The 25,981-nt window shown below is 40.5% G+C and overlaps 2 protein-coding genes across 5 annotated transcripts; one reads left to right on the top strand and one right to left on the bottom strand.

Annotated features, from left to right (window-relative positions):
- Window positions 1-24: 24 nt before the first annotated feature.
- LOC120449967 (farnesol dehydrogenase) lies at window positions 25-3,370 on the top strand. 4 transcript variants are annotated; one of them, XR_005616232.2, is made up of 4 exons: window positions 26-744; window positions 818-958; window positions 2,632-3,043; window positions 3,109-3,370. XR_005616232.2 is itself a non-coding variant. In XM_039632672.2 (3 exons), the coding sequence occupies exons 1-3, from the start codon at window positions 121-123 to the stop codon at window positions 1,889-1,891; spliced, it is 795 nt and encodes a 264-aa protein (XP_039488606.1). In that variant the 5' UTR covers window positions 25-120; the 3' UTR covers window positions 1,892-2,079. The 4 variants fall into 4 exon arrangements, 3 of the variants coding, with proteins under 3 accessions (XP_039488606.1, XP_039488605.1, XP_039488604.1); XM_039632672.2 differs by lacking the exons at window positions 2,632-3,043; window positions 3,109-3,370 and adding an exon at window positions 1,862-2,079 and having other exon boundaries at window positions 25-744; XM_039632671.2 differs by lacking the exons at window positions 2,632-3,043; window positions 3,109-3,370 and adding an exon at window positions 1,859-2,079 and having other exon boundaries at window positions 25-744.
- Window positions 3,371-4,291: 921 nt separating this feature from the next.
- LOC120449118 lies at window positions 4,292-4,624 on the bottom strand. Its single transcript, XM_039631427.1, has one exon. It carries the CDS (start codon window positions 4,576-4,578, stop codon window positions 4,333-4,335), a length of 246 nt encoding a protein of 81 aa, XP_039487361.1. The 5' UTR covers window positions 4,579-4,624; the 3' UTR covers window positions 4,292-4,332.
- Between the last annotated feature and the right edge of the window lie 21,357 nt (window positions 4,625-25,981).

Here is a 25,981-nt window from a genome sequence, read left to right as displayed (position 1 = left end):
CAGCTGAATCGTTTGAACGGAGGGTGAGTGACCTACTTAAATGCGCGAGTGCAATCAATAAGTAGTGCGTTGATTTCTATGGCTTCCCGGTGGTTTGGGTCTTAAGCGATTGACATCCAAATGGCTAGTCATTCGGTGTTTGGAAGTCAGTTGAACGACAGCGTTGCAATGGAGCGTTGGTGCAACAAAGTGGCCGTGGTGAGCGGAGCGAGTGCCGGAATTGGTGCAGCATGCACCCGTGCTCTAATCGGAGCAGGAATGGTAGTGGTGGGTCTGGCCAGGCGGCAGGAGCGAGTGGAGAAGCTGCGCAGTGAACTGAATCCCGAGCAGCAGTCCCGGCTACACGCAATCAAGTGCGACATTACGCAGGAGGATCAGGTGCTGAAGGCCTTCGACTGGACCTGCAGGCAGTTGGGCGGAGTGGATGTGTTGGTGAGCAATGCTGGGATCATTGGTACCGGAGAACTCAGCGAGCGGGATGATGGTGCTGCCATGCGTTCCACCATAGAAACAAATATCATGGGCACCGTGTACTGCGTCCGCGAATCCTTTCATTCGATGAGAAAGCGGGAAACCGAGGGCCACGTGGTCATCGTGAACAGCGTGGCGGGTTATCAGGTTCCCAATTTGGGACCACAGCTTCCCTCTCTCAACATTTATCCGGCCACCAAGTTTGGCCTTCGCGCCATGAACGAGATCTACCGCCAGGAGTTCCAGAGGCACAAAACTGCAGTCAGGGTTTCGGTTAGTCTATCAGTCCTTTGATTATCAGTGACTTATTTCAACTTCAATGAATCCTTTTATATTATTTTTGCAGACCGTCAGTCCCGGCATTGTTGATACGGATATCTTGCCGGAGCAGATCCAGGGTATTATCAAGCAACACATGCCCATGCTGCGAAGTGATGACGTCGCTGATGCCGTTCTCTGGGCCATTGGAACTCCACCCAACGTTCAGGTAATTAATTCGTAATATCTAAAAATATTTCATATTTAAATGTCATTTTCTTGCCCTTGGCAGGTCCATAATATAACTATCAAGCCGCAAGGCGAAAAGTTCTAATCTTACTTCTGATAAACTAGGAACTGCAGTCTACTACATTCAATGGATAGTTAAGATTTATTTCTAGTGCTTAACTAGTTTTATCTTAAGTTAAGATTTATTTCTAGTGCTTAACTAGTTTTGTCTTAAGCTAAAAAAAAATTATCTTGATAGGATCATTTGTATTTAAATTATACAAAGACCTTAGCTTGGTCCTTAACCAAAACCAAAGGCCTTTTAAATTGCTGCCATTGCCAAGTGTCGGCGAATTCGAATCCCCATCTCCGGATCATACCCCAAATCCAACACCCTTTTCCGCCGACACTTCTTTTACTCTCTGCGAAGGAGAATCCACATTCAGAGTGGATTTAAGAGAGGTTCGCCACGGGTCTCAAAGTCATAATTTATACGGTCCTTTTCCATATCGTTCCAAAGCAGCTCCAAGCTGCTCCCCAATGCATCCTGGCTATTCAGTTGTTCGGAGCCAGTCGCTCTGTAAACACCGTCCTTTGTTCACTGTGTCCACTTTTTCGCTTTCTCAGATTCAGCATCTTTCGCCATATGTTGTCGCGTGCATCTGTTGATTGTGTTTTTACACCCTTAAGAGTCCTTTTAAGTCTGATATGGGTAAACATCAGACAGTTTCACTTTTTAGATAGGTAAATTCCCAAAATTATTTGTCATTATTATTTGCTACCATAAAGTGGTAATTACTGATACAATGTGAAATTATTCAAAGGATTTTATGTATGTCAATAAATACTTTTAAAAACCTCTATTAAATATGTCACTGTATCTCATCTTGTTCATACGCAGCAGCTGTTCGGTGAATCGCCACGATGTTGTTAAGAAACTCAATTTAAATGCACATATTACATTTAGCCCAAACTGACCGAACGGCTCAACTCTGGTCCTCGTCACCTCATTCGATTTGAATGGAGGAATCTCCTTTTGTATTCATGAAAGCTGAAAACTTTTTTGGTTATTTATTTAATGGGTGCTCAATTCCGCGGAGTACGTTGAGGATGCTCATGGTTCTGCTTTCAATGTTGGGCGCTTGGTTCATGTGCAATTATTTAAATTACCGCGCATGTATTTATGCGATTTTTGTTTTTAATTAATTTTTTAAGTCCCTTTTCGGTCATTTTAGCCAGCGAAAGTTTTAATCGAATTGCATATTCCCTTTATTCAAATACATATAATGTGGTTACGTTTCTAAAGAGGAATCACCTTTCATTTGTATAGATTTATAGCCAAAGAATTAGTGATCCTTAAATTTGTATATCACACTCAAAGGCATAATAATTTTGAAAATTTAAAGAATTAATCATTGCTTATCGCCATGTTCCGTGATATTATGTGATGCACATAATAAATATAACCCAGCCGCCAAAGAAATTTAATTGGTTTCAGAACGCACAAGCGATGACCAATAAATTATTTATTTAACTAATGTTCATCAGCGCATAAGCTGCTCAATAAAATAAAACTATGCAGATTTAGCAACAAATAAATGTTTAGCGGCTAATTTGGCAATGTAAACTTAATTTTCAAATAAATATGCCTATTTCCCCATAAATTACCATAAGCCCCGTCATCGATAAGGCAATTAATGTGCGGAGAGCAGCCAGCCACTATGCAAATGGTCATATGTTAAGCGCCATCCACCGAAATGACATCTATGCGAGATTATAAATCACAAACGCTGCTTTTCCGTGCTCGATGGCAATACAAGTACTATTAAAAGCCATTCCGATGAACCTCGGTTCTCGTAAATCATAAAGGAGCGCCATCTCAGTATCTACTTCGTCCTTTAGACCTGGCCTCTATTGTCTTCAAATTTATGTCCTACAATGGCCCTTTGCGTTCGGCATTGTCCTGATTTCGTTCTTGAAGTGCTGCTTTTGAGCGATATGCTAATTAAATGGAGAGCTAAAATAAATATGATTTTTGAATTAATTAAGTTCCAGAGCATTGTCCTAAGTGAGGCACACCTTCCTAGTGAGTATCAATCGATTATGTTTATTGAAATCCATATAAAAGCTTTGGTCGTATACCTCGTGAAGTATGTATGGTAGGCATCTGCATGTAATAAATTCAAAAGATAAACGAAGCTGACGTCATTGACTTCGGAGCATAGGCAAATGGATTGAATGGAGATGGAGCATTCAGGACACTTGCCTTGATGACAGGCCAGGCTTAAAATCGATTGCGTACGACTCGGTGCATTCAATCAAGTTAAATAGAATCGGGATTCTGTAACATCAGCTGCAGGCTCCTCTGGCTATGGAAAATGAAACCTATTGTTCTCTGGACAAATACGAAGTACATGGGTGTATCAAGAATATATTTCCAAAGGGGCAATAAAAGGGGTGTAATACTTGAAATAATATTTAGTATAATTGAACTAAATAATAAACTATCTCAGACATTTACAAAAACTATAGATCATAATGTTGGAGTAATTTTATAGCTTATGTCCCAAAAGCATATCTGTGTTTGCTTAACTTGAATGAAGATGATAACAAAGATTGAAGTTGTTGACTTAAAACAGTTCACATTGTATCCTTGTTTCAGAAGCTCTTACAAATTTCGATGTAAGATTAATTCGGATGTGCCCAAGTCTAATTGATTTGTCCCTAGATTTCCTAGCTCCAAGAAAAATAATTTATGCCCAAATTGTATAATACGAAAGCAAGGTTGTTTATGGCACAATAGATTTTATTGAATAATGGTTGATTTCACAGCGCATAATATGTGTGGAGGCCACAAAATTCCCTGGCTATCTCAATAGCCTGTCGTCCACTCCATGGCTCATATGCTTTTCATTTTCATTGGTTATTTGTCGCTTGAGTTGTTTTTCGGCAATAAAGATTATAATCTTTGTATGCCATACAGAAACGAACAATAACGATAAAAGCAGGAATTTGGTCTACCATAGCTAAAGCTGGGGCAAACTATTGTTATACCACATCGCATATAAATATTTTGGCAAGATGCAGGAAAAGCTGAGGGAATCTATGCGTGAAAAGATAGTGAAGGGTTTCAGGCACTTTAAATAACCACCAAGAATACCAACATCCACATTCATAACTAATGTCCTTTCTTTTTCTTTCATTTTTCGTTTGGTATTCAAGTCTTTTTACCCACCCAGAAAAACCAGAATAATATTATTATTATTTAGCTAATTATTTTATTTTATAAAATTTGGTTTTACAATAATCTAAATATATATAGTTTTAAGTTGTCAGTTTTTAGTGATAATATTATTTTCACCTCTGGCAGGATTTTCAGGAAGATTCCAGGAGCGGGAATCTATTTATAAATTGAATGACATTTTCCGACTGCCGATTTATGCGCTCAGCTCGCAGCTTTCGATCGTTGGTAATATCTCTAAGAAAAGTTGACCAGTTCGATGCGAGATTCGGCAATTGCTCAATGGATATTTCAGTGGGCGACATCGTATTTTTGTTGGATCCAATGTTTTGGCCAACTGGGCAGTTCTCGTTAGTTGTTACTGACACAGCGTTTGTCATTTTGAAATTAAATGTTTAGTTTGGCGAGAACTTGTGGGAAGAGGCTCTGGAAGCAGACTGATTTGAAAGTGTCCATGCATTGGTTTATATAGAACTAAGCAGGTAAATTGATATAACTCCTTTGCACAGGGTGCAGGTATAACCCGTGAAAACCCCACGGATTTATATATATTCATACCTAAGGAAGGTAAGGTAACTAACAGCTGCTTAATCCCGCAAAAGATGTATGAGGCTAATGTAGCCATAAATCTATTAGAGGTATGAAAAACTTGGATATACCTGAAAACACTTTATGCTTTATATTGAGGCATAGGTAGGAGAATTGGAAAGTTCTCGAGTGTGTAATTTGCAAATAGGAAAATTACCAAATGGAAGTACACCCATGAAAAGGATAATGAACGGCATAAATTGTATGAAAAGTGTGAGAATGTGAACTGTTATGATCGCCTGAGGTAATTAAATTATGGTTAAAATCGTTCTCCAGTACAACACTGTATTTTAAAAATGCTTACGTATAATTTCGTTGGCAGGAGCAATTTCTTTAAGGTATGCACAAAATGTTTTTATCTGGATTCTAGCGTTTAATTCCCTTTTTGTCGGAATATTAATACGCATGCCATTGCAGCATCCTGTCGCCTGCGAAATTGAGCAATTTAATTATACTCATATGGAAAAATAATGATGCTGCCGCTGCACATTCTCTGGAAAGGTAAACATTGTCATCCAATGAAGGCTTCAAACTGCCGGGCGACAATTGCAATTAATTGCATATTTTAAGCCATTCCAGATTGGAACCGCAGACGTGAACAACAGCAATTGCAATACAACAAGAAAAACAAAAATTATATATGTTTAATGTGCGTAATAAAATGAAAAAACAAAAGGATCGGCTTGACCGTTATCAAAGGAAAGAAATTAATTGGTCTTTACGACGAAAATTAACAATTATGACAATAAAACGCATTCTGTTTATCATAGGAATATCCGAACTATAATTTTAAATTTATCAGGGCAATAAACATGTAAATAGAGCTCTTTCTCCGCAAAAATACTTTTTAAATAAAGGAAGTACAGTGGGATCAACTGTGGTTCAAGTTATTGGTTTTGGTTTGTAAAGAAAACTTAAATTTTCGAAAATAAAAATGTCAGGCACTTTCCGTTTCCGACCATATAATGTATATATATTCTTGATCATGATAAACAGCCGAGTAGATAGACTAGTCATGACATAAATGGCGGGATATGGCGAGACATACATGGGGCTTGACATACATGACGGGAATATGCGCAAAAGTATGTTAAATGTTAGCTGAGTAACGGGTATCTGATAGTCGAGGAACTGGACTACAGCGTCCTCTCTTGTTTTGACTGAAGAAAGGGAACTTACATTTAGCATTGCCTCGGAATTTGGTGAACTTTAAGTTTGTTTAGTTTCTGAGGCCCCCCAGATAAAAAGTACTCCTACATTTTATGGCAGTCTCGGCGCCCATGGAGTGTGCAATTGCCTATCTCGTTTTGCCAAAATATTTTTAAGAGCCCTCTACGTGAATACTCGCGAGTTTTACAAGTTTCTGGGGAGGCACGGAAACAGGAAACAAAAAGCAGATCGCATAGGCAGTGCGGAAAGGATTCATAGCCAACTTGGCGTGTGTGTGCCACTTGACAGTCGTTTAAATGCATTAAAATATTACGTTCTTCAGCATGAGCAAAACAAAACAGAGGCAAGGGCAAACATGACATCCGCCAAATTTCCACATGCGATAGACTGTTGGGTGGAGATGGGTTCTGGCTCCACGGGGAAAGTTACGCCCACCAGCAGGCCGGGAAAAATCAAATCATCAGCCAAGGCCGCGCCAGCCGATGACTACAACAATGGCGAAAGGATAACTTTGGCGTGGCAGTCTGCTGCCCGGACAGGAAAAGGGTTTGCCACAGTACTGAAGTGGGAGGTGGGAGGTGGAAGGTGGGAGGGGACGGAATGACTGAGTCGACTAGTTAACACAAATTGAAATTTTTGAACCAGCAGACCGAAAAATAGGAATGCTAGAATCGAGCTACTGGTTACACGTCCCCTTTTTCAGATATAAAGTATGAAATGGATTAGAAATTAGGGAAAATTGCTTACTACTATTATGTTATTAATACTACTATTAATAGCTGTTTATATATAAATAACATTGTGATTTTTATAAGACTTAAGTGCTCCTAGCACAACCAAACCAAAAACTATAAAAATAAGGCAAGCGAAGCTGAGCGGAAGAAAAATAGAGCAAGGACTTAAAGGCGGAAAGGAATTGCTTGTGGCCGGCGGAAAACAAAATATTCATGAACACAGCAGTCTTATAAATAAATTTCAGCCCCAACACAGGACCCATCATTGGCACTTCCACCCTTAACCTCGGTCGCACCCACATCGCCAGCCTCGTTGTCGTCTAGCGTAGATGCAGCTGCTATATTGTGGTAGAAAGCGCCAAAACGTCGAAGAAAGTGGCTTTGGAGCGGCTTGAAAAACTTAAAAATATGCCAACAGAGAGAGAGAGAGAGAAAAAGGAGCATCAAGCTTTTATGATGGTTCGATTTCGTGGAATTAGCAATGAGCAGGAATCGCAACAGAATGGTAGCAGTCAGGGGTCGACGTCGACCATTTGCCACTGAAAAGCAGTCGCTTATGCAGGAGGCGAATTTTTAATACTGCCAGCGCCAAGAACTTGGAATGGTGCAAATGACTGTAGAGTGGCGAATACATAATGCAGCAGCCAGGGTCCAACCCGTAAATACACTCAACAGAAAAGGTAAAGTATCTCAGCTATGCCAATGGGACTACAAATTGAAAGATAACTTAATAGGTTCGGTAGTTTAAATAAGATAAGCAATCAACCATAACATTCAAATTTATTTTATTTCAATATTTGACAATCTATTCATATTTTAAAATATTTAAGAAGGTGCCAAAAAGTTTGCTACCACACACTACATTTCCCATAAACGACGAAATACATTTACTATTTTATAGCCAACTACTTTTGTTCTTTTGTTTACCTAAATTAAGTGCATGATTTAATTAAGATTATTGACACTAAGCTAAGTAATGAAAATTTCTATTTTTGATCATTTAATTGCGTTATCCCTAATCGACGAAAATCAGGGCGAACGTGCTAAAGCCATTCAAATTAATTTAAGCCATTGACATTGACAGGAAATCCCGATTATATGCAATTTGCCGAACTTTCAACTCCACCAAAGGACCGTTAAGTGAAGGCAATCGTCAGCCGGAGGCGGTTGGCGACAAAAAGCCATAAAATAAATTATTTCAAGAATCAATTACAACTAATAGCACAGACCAGCTGGAAACCAATTTAATTCACTTGAGTTGCATACGTAGCGCGTTGGCCAAAAGATGAAGGGGGCTATGTATGCCAGCCATCCAGCCGGGGACAAAATTCAGGACCCAATTGCCCCGATTCGCAATGTCTCCGATTGGGTGGATGAGGATGAGGATGAGGATGTGGATGTGTTCATTCTCGGGCTATGTGTGCTATGTGTGTGTGTGCATGTAAATCACGTATGCGATGATTTAAGCCAATGCATAATTGATTGTAATGCTTGGCAAGCCGATTTCGGTTTGCATAAGCACAAGGCCAAGCACACAGCATCCAGTCTTCGGAAATTAGCCAGTTGGCAAGTGGCCCGGGGAGCAATGAAAGGGATCTTTGAAAGCTTTCCTTTGTAGATTGGTCAAGTGGGTCTTTTCAGCTGGGAAGTTTAAAATTCTATTTGGCAGGTTTATATGAAAGTCGATATATCAAAAGCTGCACAAACAGATAAGTAATCTATAGGGCTAACCAGTACAAAAACCGTGATAAACTTGTTTTAAGGAATCATTGGATACATTTTATTATACAAGCCCAATTTATATCTTAAAAGCCCATAAAATTCATTTAATTAGTTACAAAGTTGGCCCACGTTTGCTAGTTTTATGAATAAGTTGGCTGTCATAAAGTGAGCCAACGTGAGATGAGAAATGTGTAGATTGTACACAGTTTTTACGGTTGCAATAACCTAAAGCGAAAAAATATATTTTATTTGCCAGTTTTAGACGAAATACAGATAACAGGCAGGATACAGATAACCGGCTTATTGTCCCTTTTATCCCACTTACCCCTTTAGCCAAAGAGTACGTTGGCCATCAGTTAATGGCTTTTTCGACTTGCTGACTTCCGACTTTAAGTTGCTGGACGACACGATTGCGTTGCTATGTGCACGGAATTCTCAATTAATTTTAATTTCATGTCAACACCTTCGGCCGACAATTGCAGGATGCAGTTGTAGGCAGGATGCTGCAGATTCGGAAGTGTAATTATCCCTATATTCCAATCTGGTGCTCCTCCTGCCTCCAATCTCCTATCTCTCTCAATTAACAAAAAGAATGTGAGGCAGCTGGCTACCCTGGGGACCCAGGTGGACATGTCCGTTGGAGGACATTAACCTGGCAGCAAAGGTACACGCACGTGTGCAGAATCTGCAAGAACTAAAGTCCTAGAAAAAGGACATCATGTGGATGGAGGTAGATTTACACGAACGCCGACGATGACTGCTTGGTATTTGACATTTGCGTAATGCACATTAAAGGATTTCCATGGACTGACTGTAAGTCTATAAGCAAACTAATAAATATTTTTTTGGAAACTCATCTTGCAATGAATTCTTGGCTCAAATTGAGCATCTTTACGTAAAATATGAACGTGGGCAAAATATTTTCTTTATACCATTAATACTTTTTGCCTTCAAAGTGCCGAGCAACTTCAACTTAAATTATAGCATTGGCCGCAATGGTCGGGTTTTCTTTGGCCGACCAGCAATTCATATTGTTGTGGCACCTCTCCTTATGATAAGTTGACTCCCCATGAAAAGTTGGCGGACTTCTGAGTCCGACTCCGCTCTTAACCGTCCTTGCATTTGCATTTCAATAATTAAGTGTTATTGTGGGTAGTTTGCTTTTTGTTTGCTTTCATTTTCCCCATATTCCCCATATTCACATGCACTGAAGGTGCATGCGTGCCATTCAACTGCAGACAGAGGCACATTAAAAATATAACAACAATGAAGTTGTGTGGCTGATATTAATTCAGTTGCAATAACTTGAACAATAAAAGCTTGCAAAGGCTTGCAAAGAAGCCCGCAAGCATTGCACTTACATTTATTTATGCCAGGCAACTTTTTCACATTCCTGCCTTCTTATTTATTTCATGATTCAACAATTTACCCAGGTTAGGCGACGTGAATATTAAATTATCCTTTTGTGCGACGGCCAAGAAATGAGAAAGAAGTGTAGTCGAACAAAGGGACACGTAGTATTTTAACCCGGACGACTAGCCAAGTGTAAGCAGTTATAGTCGACATTTCTTTTTTTTTGCCAAGACTTGCATAATTAATTTGCCTTCGTTTAACTTGGCAAAGCTATTTGCACACGCAAATTTGTTGATTGCAAGGCAGGTAGTTCAGGTCTTAAATTTGCATTCAAATACCCTGTTCAAGACATCAGCTAATTTTACAGAGCAATTCTTAAGACGAACTACTAAATTAATACGAAGTATAAACTTATGTAAAAATGTAAAAAAAACCCCGACTATCAGATGCTCGTTCTAATGGGAGTGCTAAAAAGATATTTCAAAAATTAAAGAAAGACAACAAAACTTGTTTTTGTGCGGACTTGCTTTCCTAGAATTAAACTCTTGAGCTTTTATACTTTCCGAGGTTTTAGTGTAACGGACATGATTAAGAATATCTATACTTCATGGGGTCAGAAATTATGGCTTCAACCCATTAAGAATTAGTTTTCATTATACGAATAATCCAGCATACCCTTCTACGGGTATACAAATAACTATAATTCTTGCACCAAGAAGGGCAATAACAATAACAGCCAAGAACACAACGCAAGAACAAGTTAAACCCACCAACTGCGAAACTTAACGTACAAGTTTTTTGCTCACACAAAATTCTATATGTATGTACATTTAAGGAGGAACCATCTACTACTAAAACTTCAACATGTGATAATGCAATTGTTATTGTGGTCGTAAATGTGCTGCCTTTGTTTTTAGCTCCTCACGTTGTTTGTGGCAAATTTAAACAATTTGCACATTGTTAACATTTATTTATCATTGTCGTTACAATTTGAAAACTGTGTAATAGTTGTGCTTAGTGAAACTATTTTCAGCGCTGAGTGTGGGAAAGTGCATTTGTGACACACACATTTTAAGCCAGTCAATCAAACAACAATAAATATCAACATTTTGTGTTCCGAAACTGTGAAAGTGAGTGGTGGGAATCTAAAATCAATTCGGTCTCCCAACTTATCTACGATTTTTCCATTTCTTTCACCCGCTTTCCCTATCTCACCAACATCACTGCCAACAGCTTGCTCCAGAAAGCATTGCAATGGAATTTTGAGCATGCGAAGGAGATAAAAGCGTGGCATATGTTCGTACAACTGTACTCACCTACTTACAACGAAAAACAAAATGTGATAGCTAGTGTAGAGCATCTAAAATTAATTAAGAACTGTACATATTTGTAAATACAAATGGTAATTTTATTATAATTAAATCAGGTTTTACATTTACTTTTCACTTTATTATTATTTATCAATTTATTATAAATAGCAGCTTATTCGGTCACACTCCTTTATCAATAGTAAAAAGCTCAACGTCTTTTACACTTTAATATAAACCCTTTTATTGCCCACCTGCGATTTCTCTAAGTGTACAGGAATGTGCGTGATTTAGGTGCTCTGCGTGAGTATGTGTATTTTTACTATTTATTTATCAAACAATATGCAGCTGTTGCACTTCCCATATGCGTTTCCCACGTATTTTGAATTTAATGGCAAACTTAATGTATCTTGCCTCTTACTCCCACAAACTTGCAACCGGAAATAGGCATCCACGTGTGTGTGTGTGTGTGATGGTGTCTGTCTTAAAATGGCAATTCAGTCAGCAGAATTCAGCAGAAGCCACAAATTTGCTCGCATCCTTTGAATTGCCGGCAATTTAACAGTTGCAACTTGCTACTCGGTTCGGTTTTAGCACTCGTAATCCTTCGGTTTCAAAATGTGCACCTTGAAGTATGCAACAACTTTTTCGACCACTGCCCATAACTGTTATCGTTCTGCTTTTGGAATGAATGCCAGTTCGAGCTCACACGGTATAAATCATATTTGTGGCCTTATCTCGTTAGGGAATTGCAGTGATCAAAAGAGCAAAAGTCAATGACCGGCAGAGCTTAAAGAAGTTACCAGCAGTTCAGCATACTCGTCGTATGTTGAGTTATTTACCCAGTCGAACACACTTCGAAATTAGATAACCAGATGAGCTTAGAAAGAATTATTTCAAATATGCTGGCCAAGCAGATGCAATGACTTTATGGCTGCGCATTTGTAAGCGCAGCTGTTGCAACTGCATAAGCAGCAGCAGCAGTAGAAGCAAAAGCAGAAGTATCCCTATCTAAACAGGCACTATATAGAATTGGGAGCCGAGTCTGTGGAACAGCTGTTGCTGGCGACGAAGACTTAAAACGTCGTTCGACATAAATCCCACCCAGAGCCCAGAGCCCAGAGCCCAGTGCGCCCTTGCTTTCTGAACTCCTCCCACACCGGTGCACATTTGTATTAAATCGAACGTGTTTGCTCCCAGCCTTCTACTTTGCCATTTTCCAGGCATCCTGCTGCTGCCTTTGCTACTTTTGATGCCAGGTGCGGAATTGGCTGAGTGCAGGATCTTTCAAGGAGTTTTAGTCATATGTTTATTTCTAACTTAAGAAAATTGTCATTTTCAAAATAGATTTCTAAGATCCTGCTTGAGAGGTACGCATGTAATCCTTTTAGTTAGATTTCGTAAATATCGTAGTTTAATCTGGGTTATAGCCTGGCAATAATGTTGTTTTGAAATTGTTCCTTAAATCTTTTTCCTGTTCTGAATCCGTCCTGTGCTGAATGCGCTCCTGTCTAGCGGTTCTTCTTATTTTGGTAGCAGAACTGCACAACTGTTTTATTTATTGACTACACGTAGCACATATCCTTATAATTTTTGTATGTGAGCTCTACATACGTCCGTCTGTCTGCCGAGAGAAAGAGGTCGCATCTAAAATGGTTGGAGAGGTCTGTTTTCTTCTCTGCGCTCGACTGCACGTCCAAATATCAACAACAACTTCTTCATCTTTGTGCCGCTTTCTACGTATGCAATCTTCTGAAATTGAACCTGCAACAAATGGCCATGTTTGAGTTGGCCGAGTCCCGACTCTTTTCCCACTTCATTTCACTCCCCACTTGGCTGCTGGGGCACCCAAGACGATGCCCATTTGTACATTTTAACGGCTCTTGAGCAAATAAACGATTTTTGCATTTTAGATTTTTAAGCGGCATACGGCATACGGCATACGGCATTCTACCTATCTACATGATATTTAGGAAAATTGCATATCGATTGAATCTCATGACGGTGGCCGGTGTGTGTGTGTGTGTGTGTGTGTGCCAATGCATCTCATGTTTCTCAATATTCTTGTAAATATCTTTTAGAAGGCCATTTGGTTCATCATTTCCCGCTCAAGACTAAGAAATAGAAAAACCGAAGGATGGGGTGAACCTTGGAAGATTAAAAAAAAAGGGAAGGGAGATATGAAATGTAAGGCTATTTTATTTACTAATGGATTGAACTTAAAGCTGTTTTAAATAATGATATTGGGAATGTTTTTAATAGTTTAACAGGCAACTCACTGCAATTAAGTAGTTACCAAGTAACAAATAGTGCCCACTCCCATTAACAACATTTATGCATGCTAACAATTTAATATGCTGAGTACTCAAGTGTGAAAACCTTGCCTGTTGAAAGCCAACGGCTGCAGAAACAAATAAAATTCTGGCCAGGAAGGATAATAGCCCTTGCAGATGACTTAAAGTTGTTGCCTTTAGCTGGAAAATAGCCAAGAAACACTACGTGCCCTCCCTGCTGTTGCATTGACCACAAATGTGAGCTTTATGTGGTAAGATCTTGGCCAGAAAGTAGCATGAGTGTTTATCATTTTAATGAGGAAGCTCAGTTGGTTCCTACTGCTCGTTTAATGAGCAGTAATTGCTTTTGTTTAGACTTTTGAATTAGTTATTTGTTGCTTTTTCTGATGCAGTATCCGGGCTTGCCATTTATTTCTCCATGAATTTTCGACAATGATATCTGCTTATGTGAACATTTAAAAATTATTCTAATGGTATAGTTGCACATAGGATTCTTTGTCATTTCGTGCACACATTTTGGCATCCAATATTTATTTTTGCGTCGACTGAGCCGCAATCTTTGTTATTTATTTGGAAATTAGCAGGGGGAAATTTGCAGCAATTTATAAAAGTCGCAGATAATATTGACAAATGACTTGTCTAATTAATTACCACGTGAAGTCTGAACGAATTTTGCCATCACGTGAGAGCGTTGTGTCGACCACATTTAACTTTGTAGCCACTTTTGACTTTGCGGCAAGGTACATATTTCACTTTGCCGCAGATTGCTGGGGCAGGGGGCCTCGAAATTTCTAATTTGGCTGAGCCTGCTCCTTATGCGCACATTTAGCCCAACTAAGATGCTGGTAAGAAATTCATTAATTTTCGCTTATGATTGTAATCCGCTTTGGGCAAGGTCCACAACGACCAAGCAGGACGAAAGGACGCAGGCGAGAATCCTTGTGCTATTTGCACAAGCGCACGAAACTTTAGTTAAACATAGATGCAAAAGGCAAAGGCCCCCTGGCTTTCCATCTGCGGCTGCCACGCCCCCATTTTCCGCGTGCGCCCCCACAGCGTCACCGCTCCCCTGGACTCCAAAGTGGCCCCCGACCGAGCTTGACTCTCGGAAACGGAGTGCAAATATTTACAATTTCAAATTTCCACTATTGTTTGCTTAAGCCAACTGTAAATGTGTGGGAGTGGGCGGTCGGTCGGTAGGCGTGGCCGCCGTCAGGGTTATCTTTTGTTTAAAGTCTGTAAGCCTAAACTGGGAAAAGAACAAACTTGCCATGCGTCTGGTCGTGCGCCACTGAAGGGAATGCCCGAAAAATCGGTTGCACTAGACGTACCATTTAGTTGGACATCCACCAGCCCATCCCATTCCACCCCATCCACCAACATGACCACCCACTTTCAAGGTCAAAAGTTTTGGATTAACTTTAAAGCTTAGGCGGCTAAGTAAATATGTGCAGCATGTGTGCAGGACTCATGCGGGTAAAATAAATTAAAACACAGACAAGGACTGGAAGTTCAAGTGAAGCTCAGGGAATACGTGAAAATGTGTAGGCGTTTGAAGGATGTTCGATATGTGACTATTTGAAAGTTGGAAAGGTAACATATCGAATGTCTACCAGTTTTTTTTTCCTTTTTCCTGAAAATGAAGTTTATACTAAAATTATATCTGTAACATGAGCGCTTTATTAGCTCGATAGGCCTGCTTTTTTTGAGTTGGTAAAAAATGCTCATACTTAAATTATTACGTGTTAACTTGTCGCTTTATAGTCAATATTTTTCACATCACCGAAAGTCCCCTGCTGGCGTGTCCTTTCTCTCACATTAGGGCGTCAAGCCACAAAAATTTTCCAGCCAGCCGGCTGGTTTTGGGATCCAGCTAAAAAAGCCGAGGCAGACAAGGCAAACGAATAAAAGCCGGCACTCTCGACGATGTCCTGGAGCGCATATTTGCATCAGTTTTAATGTCAGCCAGGACGAGGACAATGCCTAGGCTGCCTGTTCTGTTCAACGAGTTGAACTTTTCGCTCGGCCGTGTTAAGCCTAAAATCGAAAATCCCTGCCCCGTTCGCCTGTGGTCGTCGGTGGTGCTCCCCTGCGCCACCAGCTCCACCAGCTCCACCAGCATCATCAGCTTCACCAGCGTTACCAACATCAACAGCAGCACCGCCAGGACCTGCAGCACCACCTACACCACCGTGCAGAGGTTGATGCCTGGCTGGTGGTGCTGATGCACAGACGGTTGTTGCTGCATTGGTGGCAAACTTGGCACTTGGCCAACGGAATTTTGCTGGCATAAAATACAAAATATTTCAAACTGCCTGACTATTGGCGACCTGTTACCACCCCTCGCCGCTACAGCCCTCAATCTGAATCTGAGTCCTTTTGCTCGCACATATCCACCATTTGAGGCTTAATTCTGTCCGCTTGACACTCGCAGCACGAGCTGCAAAATTTGTAGTATGTGAAATTCGTTGTGGCATCGGACTCTATTGCACATACTCGTATTCTGTGGACGGCAGGATACGAAGGGTGCAGGATACTAGCCTCCGTCAATGCTTTGGCACTCATCTTCTGTGGGAGGCTTAAATGGGGCTGGCAACTTTATAATATGCAAAATAATGTCATAATTAAGGATTTATATGAAAAGTTGAGCAATAAACCCTCCACCAAGCAAACACACACACACACTAGCACACACACACATTAACACGAATTCTTGTCACACATTTTGAACTTACCACCCAGCCACCTACTTTCTTTGATAGTATGCATATCAATCGCCTGTGCTCCTCTGTCTCAGGCCATTCCCATCAAGAAATGCTGGCAAAAAGTTTTTCTTTTTTCCATTTCTGTTCGTTTTCTGTTTTTTATTTGCCAGGCTTCTGCGCCCGCACGCATTCGCGGAAATGACACTGTGGGGCATGAATACTAATTCTTAATTTCGTTGCGCCGGCATCGCTTCTCACTCGGCTGCAACACGTTAAGTTGCCTCCAGTCCTCCACTACCCCAGTACTCCTACTCCTCCAGTTCTGGGCCGCAAAAACTTATCTCCTTTACCCATTCTTTACCCTGCCCACGCAGTGCAACTCCGACGACGACGAGTTGCAGTAAACTAAACCAGAAGAAAAATGAAATTTTCCCTGCGCCGAGCATATTTTGTGGTTGCTTAGGGGGAGTGCTTTTTTGGTCCTAGGTCCTTGGGAACGGGATGTGGATGTGGATGTGGATGTGGATGTGGATGTGGATGTGGATGCGGAATGTAGGGTGTTGGCCGTGGGACGTGGGACATGGCGGGGAGTTACGGCTGCAGTTGACAAAAGTTATGGGTTTGCATGCCCGTCAACTGCAGAAACAGGCAAAGCGGAAAAGAACTGGACATGTTTGCGAGTCTGGGTAGAGGACTGGATTAAATGCTCTTGGAGGTATTCCTTTCCGCTCACAGCTTCCCGCTTATTTCCATGCCAAATGCATTTAGACGAACTAATTTACCGATATAGCGCTTAAGCTCAACTAATCACCAACAATGGTTTGTAGGCCCACACTCTTTTTGTTCTTTATTGATACGAATTCAGGAAACTATTTTTGTAAAACATATTTTGTAAATATATTTCATATATAATTTATAGGATAAACAACTTACTCTTACTAATGCATATCCTTGTAACATCTTTAAGAGTGCCCTAATATAAATTTAAATTTTACTACATAGCCTACATAGCAATGTGCGAACTGATATCGTCTTGTCGATACCTTACAATCAATTATGCATTAGCTCAAATCGTCACACATGCGATTTATATATATGTACGTACTTTCATGGCAAACCCAGCATATATGTAGGTTCACCTATCTATATATATATATGTATATATATATATTCAGAGAGAAGGCGACGAGGCTTGAAGTTATTCCTATCCGCTGAGTTATTCCGTCCTCCCTGAGTGCTGCTGTGTCTGCCTGTCAAGTGAATTGAATTGATTTCCATTTGGGCCATGCTATTAGCAATAATTGAATCTTGAAATAATTTATTTCCTGGCATTTTGTGGCCAACCGATTCTGGTTCTCCGCACCAAGTCGTGGAATAGTTCAGATAAAAAATAGTTAGAAAACATACTAATTAGCCGTTTTTTATATACAAAAATAAATTTTACTTTCTCTATTTTAAAATGTGTACATGTGTAAGAAGATTTTATTCTGTCTCTTTAAGCTTGGGACTCATATGATTTAACGCTATTTTCTATAACGTGCCTACCAAACATCAAATTTCCATTGCTAACTTCTGCCTATAGTCAGCTGAAAAACATTTACATGCTAATTTAGTCATACAGGACCAAAGGACCTCCATGTTCTCGCTCTGCAAAGGATATTTCTAAATTTTTTCTCACTTCGATATTGCCATGGAATAAAGCAATTTTCGCAGGTTACATGAACGGACTGAAGCGGACCAAAGCAAAACAGCACTGGGAGTGAGTCATATGCAATGGAGGTAATATTTTTGTACGGCAATTTGGTCGCTAGACCCGTTTCAGCCTGGACGTGGTCATGGACTTGGTTAAGCCTGGTTGGGCAATTTTAATGCAAAGGCGTCCACAAGCCATAAATAATTGAAAACTGCAAAGACGTGCAAAAAATTGCAAGACCAAAGGTCAGCGCAAGTCGGACATCTGAAAAATGTCTGCCAGTCTCGCTTAAAATGTATATGTACATACGAGTATATGGTGGAGTTTTTTGGTAGCCAAGCATGATGGTCCCATTAAGGCTAATAGGCCCAAAACGATCAACTATGAGACAGCCCCAAGAGGAAGCCCAGGATCTTAAATATGTAACCGAGAAAGCGAGGATGAAGAGTGGTAATTGGTTTCTAGCGACGACGGGATAATTAAGCGGAGCCCATCCACAGCAGATGTATGTAAGCCCTGAAAAGTCTAGCAGCTCTAAAAAGTACTCCGCACTTTTAAGAGCTTTTGGCTGCATATCTCAGAGATTAGCTAAAATATATGGCCTACAAGGAAACGCGACTCTTGCCAATTTCAAGTACTCAGCCATTTTGGACCATTAGTTGGCAGCATTAGGCATATTTGATTATTTCCTGAGAAAGGAAATGCAACGCATTCCTCATGTTTCAGTTCGTTAATTAGTCTGTGTCTGCGCTTCTGCAAAAATCGGAAATTATTTTGCTTGCTCAGCACAGATTAACTCTTTTCCTGCCTGGTTCCGTGCCACTTGTTCAGCACATTTTCGGTTTTGGGCCTTTTTCTCCAACATCCTGAGAAGAAGTGCAACAGTTTTTATATATTAAAGATTTAAGTTTCTGGAAAAATATGACTTTTACTAGTCAGCTTGTAAAGGTAAAATTATAATAATTTACTGTTCTAAGAACTCTTCGCAAGTTAAAACTGTGCAAATTAAACGTCATAAATTTTAATCTGATTTTTGTAGTTATTTTCTCTTGCAAATTACCAACTTAGCATATTTTTGCTTTACCCTACCTTTTATCTCTTAGTGCTTTCAAGGCTCCAGAAGGCAAGAGCGAAAATAAAGCCATAAAAAGTGAAAGTGAAACTGAAGTAGAACACAATACAGAAACCAACATAATAACTATATTTAAGAAGGCGAAAAACAGAGAAAGAAAGTAGTCAAGAGGGATAAAACAGAAACGGAAAGGTCAGCACGCTTTGGAGGACTTGAATTTATTGAAAAATCGTTATTAGTGACTTTCCTTAGATGACTCTGACAAAAATGTCTTTATACATCTCGATGTTTTTTCCTTCACCGTCAGGTTCATATGTACATATGTATACAACTAAATTTTCATGTCTTTTCAGCTGATGTTTGTATTTATGTTTGCGCAGGCACTTTTTGTTTCGCATGCGAGTCACGATTTTCACCTGTCGCCCGCTTTTACAAAATGTCTAAGCTAACCACTCGGCTCGTCTGGGACTTTTCACTCAATTGTTAAGGACATAATTTGACAAGAAATGCGAGTAAAGATGTTCACATTTCAGCAGCAATTCTGAAAAGGCAAGGTTATTTATACAAATTAGTGGTAAGAAATTGTCTGACTATAAGTGGCAATTGACTCTGAAGTGCTCACATCATCTCTTCCAAAGAAGTTTAAAATTGAACACATCAAATTTAAATTTTTCTGAAGCTCGTGTGCCATAAATCACTTTAAATTCAGGGCTTCATTTAGAGCAATGTTTTTGTTCTTGCTCGACTTACTTTTGTGGATGGCTAGTTTATTTTCAGAAATTGCTCAAGGGCACTCAACTTGAGTAATTTATAAAAATGTCACACGAAAACCTTGTTTACCCATCGCCTCGTGATGTCGACGTTTCTTTTCTGAGTCGGGTGAGAAAGTGTTGCTGTTTTATAGAAATTACTTTCACTCCTTTCAGTTCACTTACATTATAGATTGCATGCTAGTTCGCCGAGGAGGAGAACTAAGAAGTTTGGGTAAATATAGAGCTTCTTCAGTTCGAAGTCACGGGATGGAAACAGTGTAGTTTCAATGGTAATTATCACCTTTCATGCGATTCTATTTGGCTTCCGTGCAGTGCAAGTTATATTAATTTGATTATGGAACTAAAGATCGTGTAATTCCTATATCTAGATGGTATTTTCTTGGCGGTCAGGCTATTAATCAATTGTGACTCACCTTGCAGCTTGGTATTTCAATTACAAGTCAACATTTGCTTTGTTGTGCCCATGTATTAATTAGGAAGCTCTGCCATGTCTAAGTATTGCCTTACTAATAACTTTGAACGGCGAACTCTCACCCACACAGGCGTAAAATGTCACAAAAGAGAGAGTTTTGCAGAGAAAGTTTGAAAGAGAATTACAAAGAGACTCGTGTGCATTTGGTTTTGATTTCGCCATCTAATTTGGCTTTGTTTTGGTTTTGCATACTCCGCACAGTTCTCTAAACTTTCGCTCGCGCTGCATCAGCGTTTCTGCCCCGCCACCCACTCAAACCACCCAACCACCCAACCACCTAGCCACCCAACCACCTAGCCACCCAACCATCTAGCCACCCAACCACCTAGCCACCCATCCACCCACAGAGCACCCACTATCGCCTACTTCTTCGTCCTTTTTGGCAGCGTCTCAAGCGGCGTGTGTGGGCTGCACTTCTGCTTAATGTTGATTCGCTTAGGCCTATTTTCTAGTCTAGGCCTTTTCGTCCTAGGACCACTACATGTGTGAGGTCCTGGCGCAGGCGCCAGCAGCACGAGCACTCAGGCCTGACGCTGACTACATTCGTGCAAGTTTGAATAATTCATTTGGCTATTTTCTTATCTTTATGTTTACAAGTTCTAGAGTCAGTTTTTGCGGTAGGTTAGTTAGCCCGTTAAAGCGAATTCCCCACGACCAACCCCAAAAATCCAAAAAAAAAAAAAGGAAAAGAATGGAAAGCAGGCAGTCGACCGGCGAATTCACTTTCCCGAAGCAAAAACAAAGACCCCACCACCACCCAATCCAAAAACCCCATCCACCACAGCAACACCACCACCAGCACCACCAGCACCACCAGCGTCGGCCATCCCAAAAAGAGTCCTTCGGAAAAGCCGAAGTCGTGTTTTGACTGCTCCATTTCCATTCGTTCCGCAGCCGCCTGGCATTGCCAGCTATTGCATCCTGTCGCTTCAGTTGTGTGGCAGTAGCCGCTTTGTAAACATTTATCGTCGTTCACCCACCGCGTCGTCCTTGTTGTCGCCTCCTCCGTGTTTGTGCTACGAGTTTTCGTCATCGCCATCGCCATCGTCTCCGTCATCGTCGGCGTCATCTTTCTCCTCTTTCGGTCCAGATCCTGCACCGCTTGTTTTGGCCATCCAACCGACGAGTCGGGTGTTGATACATTTTGGCCCGTAACTTTGACGAGCGTCAAAGAGAATTAAAGCCCCCTCCAAAAAAGCCACCACCCTTCGGTCCCAGTGTTTGTGTTTTCAGTGAAAGTTGTGCTTCGAAAAATTCGACATCTCGTCGCTGGTGGAAAGCAAAAGTATTTCGGAAAATGCAATTAATTACCAACTCATTTTAATAATGCTGATTTGCAAAAGCTTTTTGAGACATTTTTCAAATTCGTAGCGTGCTTGCTTTGATTGCAGCCTCTCGTCCTTCACAATAATTCAAAATTAAAGTTAGTTCATGTTTTAAGTTTTGTCTTGACTGTCTTGTGTTGTCTTGCTACTTCTTGGTTTGCTTGTCGCACGCAAATTACATTTAAACTTTATAAGATTTTTTTTATTAGCGTATTTGTCAAACATAGTCAATCAAATCAAGTTGCCACAGCCATTCGGTCTATACTGCCATTCTTAAACAGTGATAGTTTTGTTTTCTTCAGCTAACTGAGCCATTGCGCGTAGCTTTGATGTCCCACCAAATTGACCGCAATAAAAGCAGACGATTTAAGCAGACACAAAACGTTAAAATAGTTTTACTATGTTCAGCGAAACACTTTGCAAGCATTGCAGGCTATTACTGTTCCAATCGAACTCCCACCTGTTAAACAGACATTACTCATACGCACAGTGTGCTTGAATTGAAGTTAAGAGTTGACGTCCCATAAGAACGTTGATTACATTTTATACACTGACCTATGGTCCTGTCTACTTCCGAGCTCCTTTCTTCCTGTCCACACTGAACCTTTTAAAGTTGTCCACCCATGGACTTACTATAAGTTATACGTGTGTGAGTGCGGCAACTGCTGATTCTCCCAGGCGCTACAGCCATTATTTCTTCCACTTCCGCAGCTTCCTTGGCCAGCATCTTAGTTTCTGTGGCCGTGTGTGTGTGTGTGTGCGAGTGTGTGACTATGTGAGTGTGCGATTGTGTGAGTGTGCTATGTGTGCCCAGCTGTGCAATTGTTGACACCCACAGAACACAGAGCCACGTACACGTGCAAAGGGGCTTGTTTTTCGATACAGCGGCTGCAGCTGCCGGCTTGAAACGCTCCATTTGTGCAGCCAATCGCTACAGGCGGCGGCCTGTTACTTATACCCTAACACAAGCTGATGGAATAAGGACTACAAAGGACATGCTGCAATCTAAGGTTGAGGCAAATGGTTCAAAGTAACCTTAATCGTATTTTTAATCAGCGTTTCCTGTAATTTAAGCTAATTTGTGAAAATTTTCTAACTAATCAGTATTATTTGTCTTCAGCCCAACAGAAAGTGTATTGAAAATTCGTCTAGTCTCAATCGTATTTTCCTAAAATATTTTAGTTTACCCCCTTTAGCCTGACTGCCTCCCGCCCATTGAGTTCATTACCCCGTTGTGGTTAAGAAGGAGTGGCGGGCCTAGGCAGGATAATGTAATATTTAAGCGACAGAAATATTCACAAAAAGTTGAGCTTAATCGCAGGCTGCATCTGTTGCTATACCAACTTTTGCCTGGTATTTAAGTAAGGCATCAAAATTAAGCGAAACCTTCGGAGTCTGCCCCGAGGGAAACCAAGCCCGAAACCACTTATTGCCAAAGTTTCGGCAAACTCCTTCATTTCATTATTGATTATTTTCAACCTTTATTTTCTACGCTTTATTTTGTTACAATACCCGGCTGAAGTTCCCCCATCCCTGAACTCTCTTTTTATGAGTGCTTTAAAACTCCTTGAGTTGCGCTGACTTTTACCAACTTTGATGGCCGAAATGCACGGATGAAAAGCTTCGTGACGATTATTAAAAATAATTTGTATTCTTTTGTGCCTATAAAATGGAAAGCTGTGCGCTAAAAATTATATAATTTTATATAATTTTATAATTATATAAATTAATAGGAGGCTTAACTCTAAGACTAAAGTAGAGTATAAAGTAGAGTAGAGTGTAAAGCATAAAGCATACTTAGTATAAAACGAAGTATAAATAAGCGTTTAAGCTGCGTTACAAAACTTAATGGTGCCACAATTGCCAGGCTTTTCGGCAGGATTCTCTCTGTTTAACTCGCTCCACAGTAGTGTGATCTAAGCTTGTTTTGGTCCTTACAATATAGCAAATGTCGTCAAATCCATACACAGAAGTAAACATGCACAAACACAGACACTTGTGTGGGCAAAACCCAGAAAGCCACGGGCATTGCCTTCTAAGTCTCGTCCTTTTTTTCCACTGTTGTCCTTTTTATTTATCTCGCATGCTCATTTTTGTGTTTTTGTTTTGCATTTTCAACGAGGCCAAACCGCACACACACGCACGCCTCCATGCAAATAACGCCACACACACACATCCACACAGACATACACATACGCCCACGCACACATAGACATGGTGAATGAGAAGAAGACAAGGCGTGACAAGTGCAGGCTTCATCCGAACGTGCCCTCTGACCTCAGCGCCTCCACCCCCCGCCCCCGCCCCGTCGCCAGTCAAGTCAACACTCTTCCCCCGCCCCTCTGGCATATCCAAAAAGAGGAAAAACTTTAACTAGATGCATATATAAATTGCGTTCTATATATTTATGCCCGACATATATGCAAATGCATCATGGCTGCGCAGCAGTGGAGGCACAGCTTCTATTAAATATGCTTATTATGACACAAACACCCACACATACATATATACTTAATGTTTATTGGGTTCTTGGCGTAGAGTTCACAAGTGCAGAAAAAATATTTAATTGATAAATTCAGCATCGATAGCTTTACTCACTGGTTTAAAGTGATACAATTAAAATTAGTTTCTCTTTCTCTGTTTGCGCTGTTATTTCAATTTATTTGTTATAATTTAATTAATATGATTTATTTAAACGGATTAATTTGCACAAAAAATGGTGTAAATATTATTTAAATCTTCAGCAGAAAACCGTATAAACACTAGCTTTTCGTGGCATTTTAAATTTACCTAAAAATGGAGCTTCTGATTAATAGCGCCTGTTTTTTATGCCTGCAAAGTCCTTCTCTTTTTTGTGTGTTGAAGATATCCCCTTCCATTCTCATCTGGTGTTTTCGATGTTTCTCCCTTAGGCTTTTTGGCTCATCTTAGCTCACAGCGTTCCCTTTTAGTTTTACTGTCTCCATTCGCTTTGCCTTCCATAAATAAAATAAATGTAGGTGAAAATATACATAAATAATGGGCACAAGCGCGGCTTTTTTTATGAAGTGTTTGATTGTGCGAGTGTCAACCCAGGGCACTTGAAAGTGTGGGGGGAGTGGGGGGGCTTGTGATGGGGGCGACGTCTGTGAAAATTATAAAACAGACGACGCAGCCATTCTGGCGGGGCAAAGATATTATGGCCTCCGAAGGCTGGGAATGGGCCCCCTGCCATGTAGGCGTGTGTAAATAGCAAAAACCTAGTCGGGCGTACACAAGCAAAGTCATCATGGAAAATGGCTAAACAGGGAGCGGAATAAGGGCCAAAGAAGATAGAAAGATAACAGAGTGGAGGGCATGACAAATACGTTTTCTCTGCCTTTTTACGGTATATATATATATATAGTACATATATGGCCCGAGGTAGTGGGACGTATAAAGTTTGACCTCCAATCAATAAATCACATTAAAAGAGGATCTCGAAAAACGAAAAAAGGACATTGGCCAAAGATGGCCAATAACTGACCCATAATTGTTCATTGTCACATCATTGTCTGCTTCAGTTGCCCGGGGCAAGGTATCCACCTAGTATCCACCTAGTATCCACCTAGAAATGTGTTTATTCGCTGCCCCCAAAGGGAACATGAGAAATATACTTAATGAATGAGAAATAACCTTTCTTTTTCGATAAAATAATAAGTAACAGAAAGTCTTATACACATATTAAGAAATATCTTTGAAGCCTTACCCTTGATAGGCAAGGAATATCCTTTTTTTGTCACCTGCTTCTGCTTTCCTGAGCAAACAAGATATACACACCAAGTACGTTAATAAACACCATAGCAATAAGTGACTGAAACCCATAGTACTCACCTAGAGAGGAGGACATACTTTGCTCCAAAATGAACACTTCGCCTTTAAATGGCTGAGGAGTATCCTTTTTGTATCACTTGGCTCTGGATTTTCTCCGCTTTTCCCTCTTTCTTTTTTTTTTCTGGGCCAGTCAGGTCTCATCATCCGCTCGACTTTGTTTTGCTTGCGCTTTTTTCTCAGCTTTTGGCTTGATTTCGTTTTTGTCGCTTCACCCAGAGTCCTTTTGCTCCGCGTTTGCCTTTTACTAGCCCAGACTGCGCCCACATAGACGTGTGTACATACGAGTGTATATGTGTTTTTCCAGCTGCCAAAAGGCTGCGCTTGGCTTCTTCGCAGCCAGTGTTTTGTTTTTGGCTTCGTCAGCCAACTTTAGCTATTGACAGACCTTGCCACCTCGCGTTCATGTCCTTGCTGGAGAACATTTCGCTTTCAGCGTACATTTTACAGGAGGGCGGGAATGTGATGTAAAAAATATACACAAATTTCAAGATATCTTCTGTGGCCTACACTGCGTGCCCAAAAGCCATAATTATTACGCGCTCACATGGCGTATACGAGATTTTGCTGTTTCGCTGTTTCGCTGTTTTTCGCTGTTTTCCGTTTAAACTCTTAACCGAAATTTATGTTTTCGCTGTTGCTAATTGTACATTTTGTTGCTCCTGCTGTTTATAATGTAAAATTTATTGTGTTTGTGCATGTTTATTATCGCCTCGCCGTTACGCG

Source organism: Drosophila santomea, chromosome 3L (genome assembly GCF_016746245.2).
Source record: "Drosophila santomea strain STO CAGO 1482 chromosome 3L, Prin_Dsan_1.1, whole genome shotgun sequence".
Lineage (NCBI taxonomy): Eukaryota > Metazoa > Arthropoda > Insecta > Diptera > Drosophilidae > Drosophila > Drosophila santomea.
Note: the sequence above shows the minus strand (reverse complement) of the source record. Positions and strands in the feature narration are given on the sequence as shown.